We start from the raw sequence: 22,673 nt of genomic DNA, 5'->3' as shown, positions 1-22,673 counted from the left end.
GCACCGGCTCCTGGACCAGGCAGGGGCCGTGTCCACCACTACGGCCTGAGGCCTCAGTCCTCAGACCCAGCGGGAGGCTGTCGGCTGGAGCAGCCGTGGGGGAAGGATGGCAGCCTGAGCGGAGGCCGCCGCAGAGCCTGGGGTCCCCGCGGTGGGAGACCTTGTGTTAGACAGCAGTGGCCCTGAGCCCAGCTCTCCTGCCTCGTGGTTGTGTGGCTTTGCGGAAGCCGCTTGACCTCTCCGAGCCGCCATCCAGAGGGTCGAAGTAGCCACGGTAGCTGCGTCCTGGGCTTCTGAGAGGGTGACACAGGAGCGTTTGCTGCCACGTCTGGCCTGCCGTCCCTGTGGGTGGGTAAGCTGGTCCAGGCAGCAGGGAGCGCCCTGTGCCTGCCAGACCCGGGGACCCAGTGACACACCCTGGGAGGGGTCTGCAGCCTGGCTGGCCGTGAGTGTTTGGAAAGGAGGTCAGAGGTCACCCCGTCCCACAGACCAGGGCGGGTCCCAGTGCCGCCGCCTCCTCTCTCCTGGCCGGGCCGCCCTGGACCTTCTCTGGGGCCTCGGCGTCCCATCACACGTGAGCACTCTGACCTCGTCGTGCGACTGGTGGGGGTCGGGGGGCGTGGGGTCCATCCGTAGGGGGCGCAGGCCCACCTCTTCAGCGCCCTGCCATGCCATTCCCGCGGGGCACCCGACGCGCACGGCCAGACGGCCTCAGTGCCCGCGGGGCCAAGTGGTGTCGGGGTCTCCGGTCTGCAGATGCCTCAGCCGGGCACTGACAGGCCAGCCCAGAGCCAGCGGGGCACCGGGGGAGGGGTGGCCACCGGCCTGCGCGTCTGGGGCCTGGGTGCCTGCCCCCAGCCGTGAGACCGGGGAGTGGTACCGTGGAGCGTGCCCTGGGACCGCCCCGTGTGTGAGTGTGTGTGCCAGCCCGGTGCTCTGCCGAGTGGGCTGAGGACAGGGGTCTTCTGAGTGCTCCCCACCTGCTCTTGTTTAGCGCTGAGGAAGGCGGGGTGGCGGAGGCCCCCGGGCTGAGGTCCGTAGTCAGTGAGCCCCCTGGGTGCTGACTCGTGGGCCGCCTCCTAGCCACGTCTGGTGATGGGGTGGCCACGAGCATAGCACATGGGCAGCGAGAGTGGGCACCTGCGGGGAGAGCGTGAGCCTCAGGAGGATGGGTGGGGCCCGGCTTGAGGTGTCTGTCATGCCCAGGTCTAGGCCCTGGGGGTGAGACAGCAGCGAACAAACAGCAAGGCCCGTGCGCTCAGGGACTCACGGTCTCGTGGTGGGACGGTGGGTGCAGCCCCAGCGAGCCATTGCTGTTGTTATTACTACCGTTACGAGGTCAGAGGTCGGTGCAGTGGGATTACCATGGGGTCCTGGGTGGGGTGCACAGTTTTCCCAGGTGCAGGGAGGCCCTGAGACACCCTTGTGGCATAGAAGCCAGGGCCTGGGAGGAGGGTGTCCAGGTGGGCCTGGGGGCGAGCAAGGGCGAGACTGGAGGTGGGATCTGAGGGGCCCCAGCGGAGGATGGACTGACTCCTGGTGGCCGCCGTGGGCACTGGCACCGGGGTGGGAGTGGGGAGGCTGGCGAGGTGGCCAGCATGCTGCTCTTGGCGGTTGATGCCAGGGGCTGAGGCCGGGAGGTAGAAGAAGGGCCTGGATCCTGAATATCTTTGCAAGCAGAGCCCTTGGTGGGAGAAAGGGAAACTGAGGAAGAACCCAGGCTTCTCGTCTGGAGCAGCCGGGAGAGTGGAGGTGGCTGAGGAGCTGGCTGGGGTGGAAGGGAGGGCCAGGAGCTGCTTGTGGGTGAGGCCGGGTCGGGGCGGAGGCACAGGCGGGGTGGCCGCTGCCAGCCTCACTGCCAGCCCGCTGTCCCCTCTGTTGCAGGAGCTGTCCCGCCTGGAGCCGGCCCGGGGGCGAGCTGGGGTCCCACCGCCCCCGCCCCCGGGATGACCGCATCTGGCCGTGCCAACCCCTACAGCATCGTGTCGTCCGAGGAGGACGGGCTGCACCTGGTCACCATGTCGGGCGCCAACGGCTTCGGCAATGGCAAGGTGCACACTCGGCGCAGGTGCCGGAACCGCTTCGTCAAGAAGAACGGCCAGTGCAACATCGAGTTCGCCAACATGGACGAGAAGTCGCAGCGCTACCTGGCCGACATGTTCACCACCTGCGTGGACATCCGCTGGCGCTACATGCTGCTCATCTTCTCGCTGGCCTTCCTTGCCTCCTGGCTGCTGTTCGGCGTCATCTTCTGGGTCATCGCCGTGGCCCACGGGGACCTGGAGCCGGCCGAGGGCCGCGGCCGCACGCCCTGCGTGCTGCAGGTGCACGGCTTCATGGCGGCCTTCCTCTTCTCCATTGAGACGCAGACCACCATTGGCTACGGGCTGCGCTGCGTGACTGAGGAGTGCCCGGTGGCCGTGTTCATGGTGGTAGCACAGTCCATCGTGGGCTGCATCATCGACTCCTTCATGATCGGCGCCATCATGGCCAAGATGGCGCGGCCCAAGAAGCGCGCGCAGACGTTGCTGTTCAGCCACAACGCGGTAGTGGCGCTGCGGGACGGCAAGCTCTGCCTCATGTGGCGCGTGGGCAACCTGCGCAAGAGCCACATCGTGGAGGCCCACGTGCGGGCCCAGCTCATCAAGCCCCGGGTCACGGAGGAGGGCGAGTACATCCCGCTGGACCAGATCGACATCGACGTCGGCTTCGACAAGGGCCTGGACCGCATCTTCCTGGTGTCGCCCATCACCATCCTGCACGAGATCGACGAGGCCAGCCCGCTGTTTGGCATCAGCCGGCAGGACCTGGAGACGGACGACTTTGAGATTGTGGTCATCCTGGAGGGCATGGTGGAGGCTACGGCCATGACCACACAGGCCCGCAGCTCCTACCTGGCCAACGAGATCCTGTGGGGCCACCGCTTCGAGCCTGTCCTCTTCGAGGAGAAGAACCAGTACAAGATCGACTACTCGCACTTCCACAAGACATATGAGGTGCCGTCCACGCCCCGCTGCAGCGCCAAGGACCTGGTGGAGAACAAGTTCCTGCTGCCCAGCGCCAACTCCTTCTGCTACGAGAACGAGCTGGCCTTCCTGAGCCGCGACGAGGAGGACGAGGCGGACGGAGAGCAGGACGGCCACGGCCCCCAGGCCAGGCGCGACTTTGACAGACCCCAGGCCGGCACCGCCCTCGATCAGCGGCCCTACAGACGGGAGTCCGAGATCTGAGCCGCCAGCGGCCAAGGTGCAGCATCCGCCCCGCCGGGGAAAGGCCCCGAGTCCCGCGAGGGCCCCGGGCCAGAGCGGCATGGGCTTGGGCCCTGATTGCAGACTCAGTAGCGTTTTAGATGTTTTACATTTCTTCACAGCGGCCTGGGAATGTTGGTGGGAGAGCGGGTGGCCTGAGTGGCCTCTGAGGCCAGAGCAGGCCTGGGGGCGGGGAGGTGGCCTCCGGGTGGGGGGGAGGTGGCCGGGCCACAGGAGCTGGGGGCTTCTGCCTCAGGGGAGAGCCACAGCCTCTCCAGAAACGGCTCACCAGCTGCCCGGCCTCTGTGGGCGAAGGCCGGCAGGCTGCAGTGCACCTCGCTGGTTTTTAACTTGGGGAGAAACACCGGGTTTTGGCTTTCTCAACCTTAGTTTAAGACTGTTTACAAAAAAAAATTAACATGTGATTGAAAAAAAGTTTTATAATTTGAGGGGGGTGGGAAAGGACAATTAGAATTCCATTAGTCTGCCAGGATGCAAGTAGCTGGGTGGGGTTTCCAGAAGGTTCCCGAGGCTGGGCTGGCCTCTCTTCCATGAAGGCCGGGCACGTGGCCTGAGGGCAAGCACGGAGGTCAACCCCGCCTCCCCACCCCGTTGTGCTCTGCGCTCACGGGGTGAACTGGATTTCCTTTGTGATGGCAAAACCAAGACCTTGTTAATGATCATAACAAAAGCTTTTCAGTGTCACTGGGGTGGGAGTCAGGGCCGGGAAGAATCCAGTCTGAGCTTTTTAAGTTTGACTCTGTACCTCCTTTGAGGTGCATCTCAGGGCCAGGATGGGACCTGCCTGCGGTGGAAGGTCTGCTCCCCCCCCCCCACCCAGCCCCACCCACCCTCCACGACCCCAGCCCGCTGGATTCTCCCTCCTTTTCTGCCCCGTGGCCTCCACCCCCTTCCCCAGAGAGGGCCAGCTGGGGAACGTAGGGGTGGATGACTCCATGGGAAGGGGGGCCAGCTTCCCCGACTCCAAGGAAGTGTTTCAGCCCGTCCCCGCGGGGCCCCAGCATGAGTCGTGCCTTAGAGACCCTGGGGGTCTGGCTCCAGTTGTCACTGTTTTTATTGGACTCACCCATCCTCCCTGCTGCCCCCGGCTCCACCGTGGCCCTCTGTCTGCGGAGACCAGGCCGAGCCGGCACCCATCCCCACAAGGTGGGCAGCAGAGGTGAGCCTGGGTGGGGCCCAGCCAGGCTGTGCCCTGGCGCCGAACGCACAGGAATGTCCTAGGAGAGCCGTGGGCTGGTCAGCACCCACATCTGGGCACCTCGGTCGGGGAGCGGCTCGGGCCGCCTGATTTGTCACTGGCTCTTGCCTCTGCCAGCCCAAGAGCTGCCCAACGCAGGCTCGTTCCTGGCGAAGGAAACAGCTGTCAGGGCGGAGCCTGGGCCCCTCCCAGGACTGCTGAGAGCGCTGTCCTCGCAAATGACCAAGCCGGTCAGTCATTAGAGAGCCCCAGCCTGCCTATCCAGGCTGCCGCGGGCCAGCTCACCACCCGGAGATGCCAGGGCTCCGGCCCAAGTTAGGAGACAGAGGCCGAGTGCAGATGGGCGAGGGGCAAGGAGGGGCCAGGGGCTGCAGTGGGGGCTTCTGCCTCTGCCCTCCTCCAGCCCCTGCAACAGCGGGAGGCCTGGCCCTGAAGTCAGGGGCCGTGCAGGGTCCGGGCACCGGCTGTGTATTCCCACCCAGAGAGCCCCGCCCGGGCCTCAGACGCCACCCTAACTTCCGGTCAGGAAGAGTCAGAAGGGTCAGCCCGAGGCAGGCAGAGGCCTCGTTCCTCTCAGGATCTGCTGGACAGGCCTCTGTCCCTTCCTGGCCTGAGCCGCTGCTTCCTCAGCCTTAGTCCTGGGCGGTGATGTGGAGTCCCCGTGGTTGCCAGGTGGGTGGCAGGTGGCCCTGGTCGCTCGGGGCTGGCACATGGTCCTGTTGGGCCAGCCCTCCACTCACCCCACCAGGGCAGAGCCCCGGGGGCCCTGGGTCCCCCGAGGCCCTAGCTGTCTCGGGTGGCCCGGGGCGCCTCCTCTCGGGCCTGTCCCCCTCCCAGGCCCACGCTGGACGGCTCAGGCCGCAGACCCTGCAGGAGGGCCTCCCGAGCTGCCTTTCATCTCTCACCAAAGGCAGATGCTGCGTTTTCAAACTCCGCTGCCCTCTTTTTGCCTCCTCTGGGTTTATTTATTTATTTATTTATTTATTTATTTATTTATTGCTTGTGCTGAAGACCAAAATAGCCTCCCTCTTCAGTGCCCTTGAAGCGGGAGGGCGGATGGGGGGAGCCGTGTGTGCGGAGGCAGGCTCACGTGGTCCCTGGGGTGCGTGTGCCCGTGTGTGGGGCGTGGAACGTGCGAACCCGGTGAGTGTGCGCTGTGCCGTGTGTTGTGTGTGCGCCGAGCACGCGTGTGTGCTACGTGTGGCCTGTGTGCTGAGCGGGTGGGTGTACAAACCTGCTTCTGAGCCCGCCGCCCCCGGCAGTGGTATTTCCGGGAGGTTCCTCGACAGCCTGGACCCCGTGGTGCAGAGGCTGGAGCTGGCTGAGGCGCCCTCCGCCCTGAGACGCTGAGCTGCTTACGTGGGGCGGGGCCTGGGGACAAAATACGTGTGTGAGCACCGAGGCGTGAATTCCCGTGTGGAATCATCTCATCCGTGCGCCGGTAAAACGTGTGCAATTATGGCTTTTCCTGTAAGTGCCCGAGTGTACATGGGAGTGCTGTGCAGATGTGTGCCCGCGACGAGCTCCGTACACGTGAGAGCCTGGGCTGATGGTGTCTATACGTGATGTATACATGTGTGTAAACGCACACAGGCTCACACAGTTATGTGTGTACCTACCCAGAGGTCTGTTTGTGTGCTCGTTGTATACGCAGGCGTTGGTTTAAATGTTTACCAGGCTGTGGGGCTGGGCACGCAGTACTCAGGACGGACACCGGCCGTGGTCCCACCAGCCCTCTGCCCCGATTCTGTCCACGTGGGCAGGCGTGGAGCATGTGTGACAGGGTGAGGCTTCTGTGTACCCGGGCACAAGGTGACAGCTACACGTGTATGAGGACTTGGCCTCCAAAGGTGAGCGTTTGCACGCAGTTGCATGCAGGAGGCCCGTGTGCATTTGTCCACGAACGCACGTCCGTGTGTGTGCTGGGCTCCGTCAGCAGGGCTGTGCCTGCCTGCTGGGGGGGCGTGTGTGCGTTCGCGGACCCGCCCGGGTCCCGGAGGTCGTGTGTCGAGACGGGCGAGTGTCTCAGAGCGCGGCGCCCCCTGCCCCCCCGGACCTGCTGGTGCTGTACCACCCTGGGGTCCTGGCGGGGGCGGGGGGCCTGGCGGGAAGGAGGCCCCTGCACAGGTCAAATCGATGTCAAATCTATTTTAAATGGTGAAACTGGAGAATTTTCATGTTATTTTCAATACACAGCAGTATCTAAAGACGTAGGCCACAAGACTAGACCGCATTAAACCATTTTGATCTCTCGGAGTGCCACTGCGTGCAGACGTGTGTTTGAAAGGCCCCGCCTGGCGCGGCGGGTGCTGGTGCTCGTGCTGCCTTCACCCCCCCGCCGTGTCCTGGGCTGGGGGGGCTCCCCAGAGGCCGGCGGGGGAGGGGAGAGAGGACAGAACTGGCCTCCTCGAGGACCCCCGCGTGCTTTTCAGGCCGTCGCCCACGCCCTCACCTTCCCGCCCCCCGCCACCACTGTCCTCTCCACGCGGCCCGAGTGTGCCAGACCGCCCGCCTTGCCTGGACTCGCGCCCCTGCCTTGCCCTCCCCGGGCCCGTGCTCCCCTTTCCTTTCTTCTGCAAGGGTTTGATGAGGGCAGGGCAGGCGCGGTCTGGGCCCCCAGCTCGAGGCAGCCCTGCTTCTCACCGGCGGACAGGAAGCCGGGTGGCGTGCGGGCGCTGGGGTGGCTGAGGCTGGGGCGATGGGGCCGGAGGGCAGGCAGGTGCCGCCGTCGCGGAGAGCAGCGTGCACGTGCACAGCCCGTTCCGGGCAAAGGAGAGTGTCGTCGCCCCGAGGGCTCCGGTGGCTTCTGGAAGTAGCCCCCAGGGAGAGAGTCCTTCCCTTTGCCCAAACATTCCCTGAGTGGAGACCTCCTCTGTGTCAGTGAAGGACCGGGGCCCTCATGCCGTGGGGTCCAGATGACGTTCCAGACCACAGGATAAGAAGCCGGGTGATGGGCGGGGCTGGGGTGGTTGCGAGGGCTTCCTGGCAGATGTCCCGTGAGTCGGACCTGGAGATGGTTGGCTTTATGTGGGGCGGGGGCTTTCCTCCCCTGGCCCTGAAGCTTTCCCTGCGACCCCAGTGCCGGAGTCTAAGCCAGTTGTGGCCTCCCCCGCTCCCCTGAGAGCTATTTCCACAGCACTGACAGGTCCGGCCTCTGGGCAGGAGGACCTGGCCCCAGCCGGAGCTCAGGAGTCCCTCGGGGCCCGTCCTGGCTGGGACCCCGGGTCAGACGCCAGGCCACGCGCTTGCTCAGTGATCTGGAGTAGTGGCCTCCTTTCTCCTCCGGCCTCAGTCTCTCCATCAGTGGAAAAGGGTGTTCCTAACAATGGCCAGCTCCCAGACTTGTTGAAAAGAATGGAGGAGAGAAGCCCTTGGTGCAGCGAGTGCTTTGGACCCGTGCCCTCCTGTTTGAACACAGGTCTTCGGGTAAGGGTGACGCAGCCAGGACCCCCTCTGTGTGTGGCCGTCACCACTAGCTGCCTCTGCTCTTTCCTGCCTCCCTGAGGATGAGAGAATCCGCCTGAAAACCGGTACACGTGGGGCGGGCGGGGAATCAGGACCAGGGCCCGGGCTTCCTGTTCCGGAGGATGTCGGTTCAGGGTCAGTGAGGGACTTGCCCAAGGGCAATGGGAGGGTAGTTATCTGAGCTGGGGTCAGAGCTAGGCCTCAAGCCCCCAGCCCCCGCTGCGGACTTCACGGACTTCACGTCTGCTCCTTTGACCCAGATGCCTCCGCCCTCCCGGGCTGGAGGGATAACCTGGCCAGAGGGTCTGCCCCGGTTTATCCCCAGGTCCACCTTCTGCGACTTGGGAGGACGTCGGAAGTGGGCTTCTCTTCAGTGTCAAGGGGCCAAGGTCAGAGCGGTGGGGCCTCGAAGGACACCCCCATCCCCCCACAGCCCACCCTCCACCCAGGACCAGAGGGGTCTCAAAACCAGAATTAGGCCTTTTGACCCCGCTGCCTGAAACCCTCCCTGTCTTCCTTCCACACTGGAACTAGAGTCCCCGCTGTTTCTCCAGCCCTGGAATCTGCCCATCCTGCCCCCTCCCCTGCTCCAGGCACCCTGCCTCGCTTTAGCTCCTTGAGAGCACGTTTTGCCCCTACCCCAGGACCTTTGCAAGGGCTGGTCCCTCTGCCTGGATCCCTCTTCCCCCAGACCCGCCTCCCACCCTTCCCGGCCCCCGTGCAGAGGCTCCCCAAGGGCAGGGATGGCCGTGTCTCTCGTCCACTCCTGGGTGCCCAGTGCCAAGAGCCGGGCTAGGAGGTGCTCCCTGTGTATTCGTCTAACGGATGGTGGGTGGATGGAGGGCAGGCCCTGCGGGCTTCACCACCCAGAGAAGTGTCTTCAGGCCTCACCAACCTGCAGCCCCCCTTCACCTTCCCACTGACCCAGCTGGGCCAGAGCCCGGCCACCAGCCACGCTGAGGAGAGAGCAGCTCGGCCTGGGGCAGGAAGGGTGGAGAGCTTGGTGCTACAGGGGATTTGAGCCCACCGAGGGCTCTGGGCCCTACTTTCTTCCCTCTCAGTGCTGCCGAGAAAGCACAGAAGCGGGCCGTCCTTGCCCAAGCCTGGACCGGGGTCTTGAAGGCCTTCTGCCTCCTAAATGCTCATGACTGGCCATCTCTGGGCCTCAGTGTCCCTACGTGAGAAATGGGAGCTCCACCCATTCCTTCAACAAGTGTTTACGATTTGCCACTGTGTGCCAGGCAGGCATTGGCACCCTGGGAGGAAGCAGGGCAGGCCCAGCCCCTGACGTCAGTCTAGGGGCTCAGGGGACAGGCGTTCAACACGTGAGTCCCCAGAAGGAGGGCCTGCAATAGGGATTCGTGTGCGCGTGATTCACTGGGGGGTTGGGGGCAGGGAAGCAGCAGAAGCAGGAGAGGAGCTGAAGGGCCCAGGTGGGTCCAACTGACGGCCGGCTGGCCTGACCCTGGGCTCAGGAATGTGAGCTGTCCCACTTGCCGGCGGGGGCTGGGCTTTTGTACCCTCAGCAGCCAGCCTCTGGCTACTGCCACCCTGCCGAGCGGGGAGGTCCAGCCTCTCAGCCATTTCGGGCCAAGGTGGCTCCTGTTGGCCCAGAATGGTTCTCCAGGGAGGGGGCAGCTGAGAGCCATTAGCAGATGACACAGCACCTGGGCGCCCGGCTCATCCCGGTAAAGGGGTCCAGGTGGCGCACAAGCCGGGCCTGCTGCAGCAGTAGCGATGCAGCGCGGTCCCTGAGTGAGGGACACGAAAGGGTGCCGTGGGTAAAGCAAGGGGAGGCCTTGTTGCAGGGACCAAGCCGGGGGGTCCTCCAAGGAAGTGACATTTCCTCTGAGATCTGAAGGGTGGGTAGAGGTTTGCCAGGTATGTGGGGAGCAGCTTCCCAGAGAGAGAGAGAGACCAGCACTAGCAAAGGCCCTGGAGTAGGAGAGCTCAGGAAGAAGCAAAAGGAGCCGCTTGGCTGGGGCAGGGAAGGCCACCCAGGGCCCGTGGACCCCACGCAGGGCCCGGCCTCCTTCCCCAGCACCCAGCTTCCCTCAGGCCTCCCTGGCAGCCTTGCTGCACTGCCCTCCTCCTCCTGGAAAGTCAGCCTCTCCGGAGCGGGAGCTTTGGTTCTATCTTGTTCACGACAGAGCCCCAGCGCCCAGAACAGCCGGTGCCTGGCATCCTGTAGGGGCTCAGCTTTGGCTGCTCCCGCAAGATGTGAAAGAACCGCGGGAAGTAAGATGTCCGTATTTGTTCTTGGCCTGTCCTGCCAGGGGCCTGGGGCCTTGCCGCAGGGCTGGCCGGGGTGGGAGGGTCCAGGAGGCCTCCTCCGTGTCAGCCCAGGCCGTGAGGTGCCAGAGCGACACTGCCTGCAGACTTTAAAATTTTTCTATGTTGTGGTCTTCTTCTCAGAATAACATTTTGAAATGCACAAAATGAAATACCTCTGGTGGCAGAGGAGACCCATCCTCGTGCAAAGCAGTTACCAAAATACAAACGAAAAAATTTGTGGGATATTAATAACCACATTTCCTCGCTAACCGCTGATGCCAGCTTCCTGGTGGTGAGCACAGCCTCACTGTCGGGGGTCCCATAAAGTCACTGACGAAGAAACCCCCCCATTCTGCAGGCAGCCGAATCGCTTCCATCCATAATCGAAGAGGACGGCAAATTTCCATTTGAGGTGAGCAACACGGAGATGGACATGTTTCTCGTCCCAGTACATATGCCCCCGGGTTTTCCCCTGAGCCCTGGTGGGCGTGCGGGCCCGGGTTCAGGCCCTGCAGGCCCAGTGGTTTGGAGACAGGCTTGCTGCTGTCAGGCAGGACAGGGGAACTTTGCTGGCAGAGGCCCGAGAATAAATACCGTACGCTTTGTGGCCCTGAGGTCTCTGGAAGCGGCGTGGCTCTGTTGTAGCATGAAAGCAAACCCGTTAGTTATTAGTTACTGTGTTCAAATAAAACCTCATTTATGGACACTGACATCCGAATTTCATATATTTTTCACATGGTGCAAACTATGACTCTTCTTTTGATTCTGCCCCCACCCCACAATCATTAAAAAAATGCAAAAACCATTCTTAGCTAAAGGGCCATACAGAAACAGGCCGTGGGCTACATCAGAACCTCCCAGAGGGCTTCTTTAAACTCACAGCACCATGAGTTCTGATTCATCTGGCTGGTGGCAGTCCCCAAATGTGCATTTCTAACAAGTTCCCAGGTGATGTTAAGCAGTCATGGGGGCCTCACCTTGAGAACTGCTGTTTTTCTGCCTGGGGGAAGGAGCCCCAGAGGTTTGTGTGTTGACCCCCTGCTCTGGCTCTCTCACACGGTTATAACCCATTCCGGGCGTGAGTTTAGGTGGCCGGCGTTCCCTACAGAGGTGTCGAGCCGAGGTAGCCCCTCTCTGATGTTGGAGAGGAAAAAGATTGTTTTCCCGTCTATCCTCCTAGGTCCTTCAGCTGGTACCCTGCAAAGTGGATTGACAAAAGACAGATGAACAAGGGAAAAACAAGCAGAAGTTTATCAACATATCCATAGCACATACACATGGGAGAATTCAGTGATGAGTGGCTGACAAGGATGGTTAGAACTTAGAATGTCAACAACGCTTTACAGATGAGGAAACTGAGGCTCACGGAGAGGACAGAGCGGGCCGGCCCCTCAGTGCTCAAGCCAGACCTCTGCACCTCGTTTCTGATGCACCCTTTCTCTCCCTCACCTCCCACTCTAGTGCAATACCCTGACCTTTAAATTTTTAAAATTTGTTTTCAGCCCCAATACGTTTCTCCATCCCGCTGCCACCACCCGGTCCAGGCCACTGTCCTCACTGACTTGGATGATTGCAGTTATCTCCTCTCTGGTCCCCTGGGCCCCCTCGCCCTTCTCTACCTGCACAAAACTTTAGAGTCCCCTGGGCTTTGGGTCTGGGTGACCTGGGATCCCTGACCCTGATGGGTCCACTGGGGTGCTGCATGAAGGCTCCTCCAGCAGGCAGAGAGTTTGGCTGCACCAAAAGGAGCACACCAGTTGCCTGGATCCTGGCAGCATCCTCTCGGGGTGACCTGCCGGCCCCAAACCCTCCCTGAAACCTCAGTTTCTGACACATGAGGAATGAGGCTCTCTGAGGCCCTGGGTCAGGCCTGCACGCTGAAGGGCTCTTCCTTTCCCTTCCCGGATCGATGCTGCTTCAGTGCTGAGGCCTGGGGCTGTTCTTATTCCCTAGTGAGGCCCAGTGCAGAAAGTGAGCTGGAGCTTGGCGACCACAGCTCTGGGCCAGGGCAGGGCCCGAGGCTGTGTACTGTACAACCCCAGGGTGCCCTTCCCAACCTACTCAGCCGTGCACAGCCATGGCAACTGCTGAGGCCTCTTGCCTCTCCTTGCTGCCTGCGGGCTCCGTGGGGAGGGATCCACAGCATGTATGGCAAGTATGGTTTGGGATGCCCGGGGCCCAGATGGGAGCTGCTCCTGCAGACACCAGCAACGTTTTCTTGTGAACCTACTGGCCAGCTGGGAAGTGTTTGAAAGGGTGGTGGGGCCTCCTTCCATCACACACACATAACCACATACAGACCCACACATACACATGCACACACACCTAAAATGTACACAAACACATACACGCCCTAAACACACACACAACAGTGTACGTCGTATTACACAGTAGTGCAAAAGAGCAGCCCCTGATGCGTGCACCAACGTGAAGGGGCCTCACAGTCACAAACGGAGACGTGCTCGAGTTCTAGGATAGACATGACTCTGTGGGGATAGAAGTCAGGCTAGGGGTTGCCTGTGGGAGCAGGTGGGCCAGTAACTGAGTGTTGGGGGTAGAACGTGGCGGATTTGGGCTCAGAGAACAGGCAGCACCTGGATCTGGAGGGACGGCCCGACGAGGAGAGGTTTTGGGTCCACGTGTCCTGCCCAGCAAAGAACAGGTTTTTATCAATGTATGCATTGCACACACACACGGGACAGCTCAGTGAGGAAAAAAGATAGATAGATATGTACATAGATAGATAGACAGACAGACAGACAGAAAAAGCAGACACAGACACAGATAGGTAAAGTGACAGAACAAAAAACATACAGCCTGATAGATGGACCAAGAGATAGCATCAGAAGGATGGACACATAAACAGATATATTAACAAAAGGACAGACAGAAAGACAGATGGACGACACATAGAGAAAGATGGGCAGGAATATGGATCGAGAGATACAGGTGGACTAACAGACAAGTGAGGCAGACAGACAGACAGTAAAACTGACGGACAGGTAGACATGTACACACACATCTGTACATAGAGTCATACACACACACACACGTAGAGACAGAGAGAGATGCACAGCCAGTGGAACAGAGGGGCAGACAGCATTTTTTTCCTCTTTTTTTTTTTTTTTTCTGCCTTTGAAGAGTTCCTCTACTGGGGCCTCTGGGGACGAGGCCCTGTGTGGGGCACGGGGCCCGAGAAAGCCACTCCCACAAGAGGCACCATTATAAGCTGACTGTTAACTGGGAGCCTTGGATTCTGGGTGAAACGTTTTGATGACTTCGAATGATGTGAAGGGCAAAACAGGGTAGATCTGACATCTCGTATGGCATCAGAATGCTTTCTGCTCTTTGAATATTTGACTAAGGATATACATCAAGAATTGTCATATTTTTATTTTATTTGTGCTTGTTTTGTGTTTAAGAGGAAACATCCAGAAAAATTCTACCCTGAAGCCTTTTTCCTGGAATATATCTACTGGAACCAGCAGAGGGCAGGAAATCATTAGTCACCAGATGGTGTTGCTTGGTCTGTGGACAGTAAAGTCAAGGTTTTCTTGAGCACTTGGTTAATTAACTCCAGGAGCTGCGCACACCCATCTACCCTTAATGAACGTGCCGAGTCGTCAGTATTTATAGCGCTCAGCGTTTGTGCTCTTTCTCAGCAATGAGATATCAGAGGACACAGCTGTTCTTCAAAGCAGGGTGGAAAAGCAACAAATATCCACTCAGTATTAACTTTATGGATGGTCCAATGGGGTTATATTGGATAGACTAAATAAAAACCCAGAATGAATATCCTACTGAGATTACCAACTTTAAGCTTATTCTTTTTCCTCTATATTGCATTATTTACTAAATTCTGCATTCACAGAAATAAGTTGGCTGTTCAGAAAGAACGACTTTTGGAAGATAAGGAATCAAAGTGTATCTGAGCTCCTTACAATTGACGACCCCCCAGCAATGTGGTCTCTTCATCCAATTGCTGGCAACAATTAGACAGGTACTCATCAGTATTTACAGGTGACCTCTCACCCCTCCACCGCCCCCCCCCCCCATCATCTCTAATGTAATTTGCAATTATAAATGCATTCTTAAGTTTTTACGACTTTGGAATAAGTAGGGATAGGCTGATCTTATCATACGAATAAGATCAAGCATGTTTCTCTTTGAACACGGAAATCACGAAACAGAAGTATTCCCGTTAAAATTAGCTTAGAGTCAATAAAGTCTGCTGGAATCAACTGATGAATGTGAAGAGTTAAGAAACAAACAGGAGGACTCAAGCTAGAACAACGAGCAGACAATACGGTGCTTCAGGTAAAGGAAGGCACTCCGTGCCCTCTTAATGAACCTCACCCTGTCCCAAAGCTAGCCACACTTGTATTCTCTATTGGGCTTTGCCAGTTTCTGGACCTCCAAGCAATGCAAACACACATTAGGTACTTTTTTTATATCTAGCTTTTCCACTCAAGGTTATGTCTGTGAAACTCATCTATATTATTTCGTGCAGCAATCACTCATTTCATCATTGCTATGCACTATTGTTTGAATATATCAAAATATATGTATCTGTTCGATTACTGGCATAAAATTTTTAATTGTCTAATTTTTCTAGCTTTTGCGTACTTGCACGTCTTTTCTTGGACATAAGCCATAATCTCTGTCGGGCTGTGTCAGAGGGGGTACGTACGTATGCTCAGCTGTATAAATACTGCCAAGCAGTTTTCCAAAGTTGCTGTACTAATTTACACTCCCATCAGCGATGCTTATCTTGCCAGTTTTAAAATATTTTATTTAGTCTGTTTAATTTTAGTCATTCTGATGTGTGTGCTGTGTATGACATATTCATTTGAATTTCCTGAACAGTAATGTTGTAGGATTGGCTGTCCGAGGCTTCTAAGCCATTTGGATATCATCTTTTCTGAAGGGCTTTTTCAAACTTTTGATTATTTTTAATTGGGCTCTCTTTAAAAAGAAAATTGATTTGTAGCAGTTCTTTAGACGTTCTGGGTATGAATCCTCTATGGGATAAATGCATTGCAAATGCATCGTTCCCGTTTGTGTCTGTTGTTTTTACCTAAAGTTCTTAATCTTAACAAAGTCCAATTTAGCAATCTTTTACTTTATGGTTATTGCATTTTTTGGGTCCCATTGGAGAACGCTTTTCTGACACCAAATTCACAGATGCTGTAACAGAAAGAAGACGCACTCCTATGTTTTCTTCGAGAACCTCTGCAATCCCACCTTTCGCCTGGGCAGGACCTTCTCCAAGGTCTGCGTCCCGGCTCTGCCAGGTGACGGCCCTTCCCCAAGGGCATGGGCTCTGCGAGCCCGAGCCCTGTCCTTTGTTTCTGCGGCCTCGCGGGCGGCGTCAACTCCCCGAGTGTGGTCTTTCTTGTCTCGGGTCCCCGCTGCGTGCTTCTCCAGCTCCCTACGTGCCCTGGTCTCTGTTAGACTAACTGGTACAATTTCTGTTTTCCCAACTGGACAATGACGAAACGATTACTAACCTGGAAAATGTAAACTAAAGCTACTTGCACTTCTCGTTACCTGTCTGATGGGTAACAACTGAGAAGGTCAGCAATATCCAGGGGTGGTCAAACCATAGGTAAATATATATACTTCTACGCTATTTTGAGTACATATGAGTGCTAATTTTTGAGGAGCCATTTGGCGGTACATAGTAATATTACAATGTGTATGGATTTGACCCGTAAATTTTCCTTCATGCCACCCCTGCCTCTAGAGAAAGACGCTCACCTGAGTAGGAAGACTCTTACTGGCATGATCACCTACACGTGGTTTGGATGTAAATCGTCATAACAGGACAGTTGTCAAACTGGCACCTCCGATGTGCAACATGAGGTCGATCTATACGGCCCGAACAGGGCAGATAGGGTATGAAAGTGTTGATCTGTACAGAGAAGCATCTGGTATAGTTGTATAAAATTATGGCCCACAAATGATCTTGTCCTGCTGAGAGTTCCAGGCACTAAACTCTCAGTTCAGTAGAGGAGTGGTGCCCTAGGTCATCTGATGTTTGTAGGGGACCGGGGCTCTCGTGGGGGTGCTGCTGGACCAGGGGACCACCCAGCTGTGAGGCCCCTGCAGCACGGCCGCTGGCCAAGCCCGTAAATTCAACACTGCTCAGAATCTTTACTTGGTTGTTCTGGTCGTCCTAATCATGCCGTGAGCAAGTATGTCCCCGGGTAGTCTGAGGGCTGGGGCATGGGATAAGGAGGCTGCTGAAGGCCCAGCAGGCCGTGCACAGCGGCCTCCGTGGATAGCTGGCAACACGGAGAGGTTTGCCTCCCAGCGTGGTTGCCACGCTGCCGCTTCTGTGATTATGTCATTTTACAGAGCGAAGGGATTTTGCGGATGTCACTAAAGTTCCTGATCAATGACCTGTGGAGGGATAAGACCCCAGTGGGCCTAATCTCATCACACGAGCCCTTGCGAACTGACTGCTGTCTCTGGCTACAGGCACAAGGGCAAGTCCGGAGTGTCCGGAGCTCAGCTGAGAGGGAGCTGAGCTGTTAGGTGTAAGTGATTAAAGCCACGAGCCACAAATGGAAGCGCTAAAGCTTTAATCACTTACTGTGATGAACGACGCAAACATCTACAGCTGTTCCATTTTCCCCCAGGAAATGGTGCGCCTGTTGAGGGTTAGGCAGAGCAGAGCCGCGTGGGGGTCGTCTTACTGCAGGGGGGAGCTCAGCAAAAGGCTCTGTCGGTTCTACGGACCCAAGGCTGAGGGTGGGTGTGAGGGGGTGGGCTCGGAGTGGAAACGTCCTGGGTACCAAGTCAGAGTGGGGAAAGTGCCTTCAAGGTTTCCCCTCCTCCCCGAAGGAGGCCTCATAGAGGCGCCTGGAGAAGACCCCTGTCCGAGGCTTCAGATAAAGGGACCTGGGAATGGAGGTGCTGGGGCTAGAAATGTACATTTGTGAGGAGCACTGCCAGCCAGGGGGCCTGAGTCCTTGACTGTGGAGGGGAGCAAAATCTGTCATCCCAGAATGTGTCTCTCTGGATAAAGATTCATTTAGGCTGATTATTTTAAGAAACAGAAGACTCAGGAAGCGTTTTTTTTTTTTTTTTTTTTTTTTTTTTTACCTCCCTCTTAGCTGCCTGTAGAATTTAGATAAAGGGTCTGTTCCTGGAACAGAGCTGTCACCAGAGAAATCTGCAAAGAACGTGGGTTATGTGTGGTGGGGAAACTCAGCAGAGCCTGGAGACCAGAGTCCAGTCTGCGTCCCACTTTCTCTGCAGGGCCCAGGAAACAGCGATTTACTAAACATCTGCATGTCTGTCACCGGGTGAACTGTCTGCATTCCCTTTGAAGCCCCAAATCCCTACCCAACATCCTCTATGGTCTTTAGCTGAAGATGGTATTTAAGGTGAAGGTTTGGCCATTGGCGAGTTACTCAGTTTCCCTGGGTCTCTCCCATGTATACATGTTATTAAACTTTGTTTGATTTTCTCTTGTTAGTCTGCCTCATGTCAATTTAATTCTTATACCAACCAGAAGAATCTAGAAGCGTAAAGGAAAATCTTCCTCTCGGATGGCTGAGTATTTCATTATATTTCTCTATATATGTATATATACATATCTCACGTTTTCTTTATCCACTCATCCATCGATGGACACAGGTTGTTTCCATATCTTGGCTTTTGCGAGTAACGCGGCCATGAACGTGGGGCACAGATATCTCTTTGAGACACTGATTTCATTTCCTTTGGATACATACCCAGAAGTGGGATTGCTGGGTCATATGGTAGGTCTATTTCTAATTTTTTAAGGTACCTTCCTACTGTTTTCCACAGTGGCTTCACCAATTTACACTTCCACCAACAGTGCACAGGAGTTCCCTTTTCTCCCAAGTGAGCGTTTTCAATCTGGGGAGATCATCAGTGATGCCTCCACAGAACCTCCCTGCTGGTTCCTTCTGGGTCTGAGTACCAGACTTCCCAGCATCGCTGCCTTGGAAGAGACCCGTGGGCGAGAGGGAGCTTGTTCCACAGAGAGAAGCAAAGGCTGTGGGGATGGGGTGCAGGACCCGTGTGGGGAGAGGCAGGGAGGCAGCATCAGCTCCTTCAGCTGCAGCTCCTCGAAGGGCCCTGGAGGGTGCAGACACGGCCTGGTGCTGTCTTGAGAGCCGCATCTGAAGAGTCTGCCTTGAGGGGTTTACTCCATGCGGGTGGCTGCGGTCTCAGTGAAGTCTTGGGGACACTGGCGTCCATTGCAGGCCACTGGGAGAGCAGCCCTATGTCCCCCCTGCCCTGGCCCTATCTCCTCCATGCTGGTGGACACCCATCCTGGTCCCAGATGCACACCTACTCTGAAAACACCTGCTTCACATGCTTTCAAACTGGAAAACATCTGATTTGGACTTTCCTGGGTAAGTCAAAGTTTCTCTTTCATTTTTACCTACATTAGCCATTATTTCAACGAAGCATGTCCCTGTGGCTGGGGGACTGAGGTCTCTAAGAATAAAGGACCATAGTTTAAAGTTTTTTCCTCTTCTTCCCGTGCCCCCACCATGTGATCATGAACTTCTAGAAATAAGTTGGCAACTCATGTTGTGTGTCTTTTGCTGCATCCAGAGAGATGGTTGTATCCATGCTCTAGCACATGAGTAGATATGCATGTGTAGAACATTGCTTCCGGCTGTCACCTGCTAATAATTAACATCTAGTAAATGCTAGCTTTTTATTAAGTGGCTACAATGCACATGAGTCGATCTTTAGGATAATGAACGTGACAGGTGTTGTATGTTCTTTATCAAGACACTCTTTGCAACGCCTTTTAACATAAATGTGTTAAATTCTATAATTAATCTACCTAGACCTCGTTAGCGGGCTGACATTTTCAGTCAATAAAGGGCAGTGAAATGTGTCAAATCCCTTACTCGGACCCCACTTAGGAGCAGCTCCGTTAATTCAATGGTTCTTTATTGAGCACCTACTGTGTGGCAGCTTCTGTGTTTGGCTCTGGCCCTGGTTAGCTCCTGTTTAATAGATGCTTAGATGTAGTGATGAATGGAAAGGCCAAGTGGTCTTGGGGATGTTGAGCCCATGAATGAGTTCTTTTGTCTCCTACACTACCTTCCTGTGTTCACTGCTCTCAGGAAGCACATCTAGGTTTGGGGGGAGATGGGCGTTCCCCATGGAAACCTGGCCCCTACTTGAGGTCACCGTTGCCTGACATCAGAACCCCTGGCCCGTCCCCAGACTTGGTCCGCAATTGTCATGTAACTTGTCCTGCACGTGCAGAACCAGGCTCCTCTTCACATCTATTCTACAGTCTTTGTGTTCTTCTCATCTCAGTAGCACCGTTAACGTGAGCATCTTCTCTTTGTGTGCAAAGGTTCCAGAGCGTTCCTTTATTCATGCCATGCTGCTGGCTATTCCATTTTTTAAGCTATGATAAATAACATTAACCTTCTAAAAAATACATTCGGGTAGTATTCGGGATGAAGATATCATCTTAATAGGTATCAAATTGCTTCACCTGATTTTGCTTATCTTTTCCAAATAAAGGGTCCGTCATGTGGGCTCCTCTCCTTGTGGAAGAGCACACGCCTGGTCCAGGCAGGGAGGCGGGATGCTCTGCCCTCAGGGAGCCTGCAGTGTTGGAGGCGTCGGCTCCCTCTCTGACTCAGACACAAGGCCCCAGTGGCATCTGTCCCTCTCGGTTGTGAACCTCAGGAGATGGTCACCTGGCGTACCGGTGTGCAGCCTCCCTGAAATCAGACGCTTTGTCTGATGAGACAAACGAGGGCAAGGAACAGCAGGCCCTCGCGTACGTGCCTGTGACCAGGTGACGCCCGTGTGCAGCCGGCCCAGACATCCAGGAAGCCCTAACGAGCCACACCACATCCAGACGGTCACAGTAAGGCCGCCGCTTTGCTCCCAATGCGCTCACCAGGCACTTGTTCGCTGTGCCCTGTTACAAAAAGTTCAGCTGCAGCACGGCTTGGAGCACAGAGAATGGAAGGCAGGAGGCATTTGCTGTTGTAGGAGAGGCATGCTGGCAGCGGTGACCAGAGGAAGAGACCGGGAAACTGTGAGCAGAGGATCTGAGAAATCAAAAAGCCCAGCAGACAGGGCAGGTGGTGTCAGGGCTGCTTCCTTGGGTCCGAGAGCCGTTCTGGCACTGTTGTTCAGTGAGCTGTGGCCTGATCTTGCAGACATGCGTGGCATGGCCCCGGTGGGCAAGGGATTTCCCAGGCTCCGTGCCAGGTGCTTGGCAGCCGTGACTCAAGCTGGTGTCCTTCTCACTGTCCGAGGAACAAGGGCATCGGTGGTCTCTGCAAACTGCACCCCGGGTCTCCAGGTCTCCGGGGGCTTCAGCAGAGACGAGGCCTCCAATGCAGTGCTTTCACGGGGCCCCCTCCTCGGCAACCTTTGTGCACTTTGGAAATGGGCCTGACGTTAGCTAATTCAGCCTCATCAACGTTAATAGGATCAAATTGGGTTCTATCATATTATGTTAGTTGGCAGCAAATCAAAGTAGATATTTTTGAAAATCTGAGTTGACAGAGAAGGCTGCCCCCACAAGTAAGTTTTCCAGAAAATAAAGCCACGACTTACGGAGCAGCAAATCACAGCCCAGTGACTTGGCCTGGAGCCGAGAACCTCCTATAAACTCCCCTCCACGGCTCGGGTCACACTTCCTGCTGCCAGGTGGCGATCAACCCCAGGGCTGGCCTCCGTCCATGGCACGTACGCGGCCTGAGCGCAACCAGATGGGTCGCTGGCATGGAAGCTGGAATGGAGAACTAACAATCTCTGAGCCCAGATGTAATTTCTAAGGGGATCCAGCCCGCAGAGCAGCGCTACCTGGGTGTGTGGCTCTGACACAAAGAGACATCCGTGGTGCTGAAATGACCCCCTTGGCCTCCCGCTACCCCACCTCCTCCTGTCATAAATGGATGGCTAGAAATTCCAGTTCTAGGTGAGTGAGGGGTTATTAACCCTGGGAGGTGGAGGGCAGCAAACTGCCCCAGGTCCGACTTCTCCCCGCTCTGGCCCATCCCTGGCAACATCAAGTCATCTTTGGCCCCAACCTTCTGCTTCAGGACCAGAGGGAAGGAAACCACTTGAAAAAGCCAATCTCACAGGATCAGCATTTCTTTCCGAGACTCCAAGTCATGTCTGAGAAAGGAAAGATCACCTACAAGGCAAAGAGGGGCTCTCAGCTAGTGCTTCTCACCAGCCCTGGCTGGTGCTCCAGGGCTCCAGGTCCAGGCGGGAGGACTCATGGGGTCGGGGAGTGTAACCGAGCAGGATCCTATGGGGCCTTCCTGGGACGGACCCCTCCCCATGTCCTCTGCTGTAGCTCCTCCCTGAAGTACCTAGATGAGAGCATCTGAGGCACATTCCTGAGTTGTTTTACAGATGCTGAAACCCCCACCAAATGGAAGAAGTTAACTACTGATGACCATGAGCATGTAGCCCCCAGACCTACTGGAGTCTGAGAATCGATAATGTTCACCCCTGTGAGCCCGCCCTGCGACCTCATCATCAACCAATCAGAACTGTGCACAAGCTGCTCCCATACCCTGTGACTCCCCTCCCTCACTTGGCCTTTAAAAATGCCTCCCTGGGGCTTCCCTGGTGGCGCAGTGGTTAAGAATCCGCCTGCTAATGCAGGGGACACGGGTTCGAGTCCTGAGCCGGGAAGATCGCACATGACACGGAGCAACTAGGCCCGTGCGCCACAACTGCTGAGCCTGCACTCTGGAGCCCACGAGCCACAACTACTGAAGCCCGTGCACCTAGAGCCGGTGCAATGAGAGAAGCCACCGCAATGAGAAGCTCACGCAAGAAAACGAAGAGTAGCCCCCGCTCACGGTAACTAGAGAAAGCCCGTGCGCAGCAATGAAGACCCAACACAGCCAATAAATAAATAAATAAATTTATAAAAACATAAAAATAAAAATAAAAAAATTTTAAAAAGTAAAAATGCCTCCCTGAAACCCACTGGGGAGTTCCGGGGTTTTGAGCATTGGCTGCCTCGGCCTCCTTATCTGCTGCCTTACAATAAACACTGCAGGTTCCTTCACCACAGCCTGGTGTCACTGGATTGGCTTTGTTCTTGCACGGGTGAGCAGACACAAGTTTGGTTCGGTAACAGGAGGACAGCTGCTCCCAAAGGTCTAGGGCGTCTTCTGGTCGTTTCCGCCACTGGCTGATATTTTCTCAGCCCGTCACCCATCCAGGGTGCCAACCTGTTCACTAGAACGTGTGGGGTCGCTGGGCACTTTGGGACTGCGAGGGGGTGGTGTGGGAAGGGCACTCCCAGGCCTGTGTTCCTTAGAAAAGGTGTCCCCATGGTTATGGACCCCAGTCCTGGGTGCTCTGGGGCTGGGCTGGCTCTGGGTGTGGTCAGACGTCTGGGTCAGTGCTCAGCGCTCTGGTCAGTGCTGGGTCTGAGGTCAGTGGTCCCCTTCAATCCCCCTCCCAGG

General features: G+C 56.4%; 1 protein-coding gene across 7 annotated transcripts in view; it reads left to right on the top strand.

The window, feature by feature from the left end:
* KCNJ12 (potassium inwardly rectifying channel subfamily J member 12) overlaps positions 1-22,673 on the top strand; it is a 64,421-nt gene that overhangs the window by 31,085 nt on the left and 10,663 nt on the right. For 3 of the 7 annotated variants that reach the window (XR_009006324.1, XR_009006325.1, XR_009006328.1), the window contains 2 exons: positions 1,885-10,170; positions 10,348-17,691. Coding sequence is in view for 2 of the 7 variants with exons in the window: in XM_057536234.1 (XP_057392217.1) it covers positions 1,947-3,230 (1,284 nt within the window). In the remaining 5 variants the exon portion in view is untranslated. Of the gene's footprint in view, positions 1-1,884; positions 10,171-10,347; positions 17,692-22,673 lie in introns of those variants that run through there. The other 4 variants (XR_009006327.1, XR_009006326.1, XM_057536234.1 and 1 more) reach the window with 4 other exon arrangements.

The sequence above is a fragment of the Balaenoptera acutorostrata genome, chromosome 20, assembly GCF_949987535.1.
Source record: "Balaenoptera acutorostrata chromosome 20, mBalAcu1.1, whole genome shotgun sequence".
Lineage (NCBI taxonomy): Eukaryota > Metazoa > Chordata > Mammalia > Artiodactyla > Balaenopteridae > Balaenoptera > Balaenoptera acutorostrata.
Note: the sequence above shows the minus strand (reverse complement) of the source record. Positions and strands in the feature narration are given on the sequence as shown.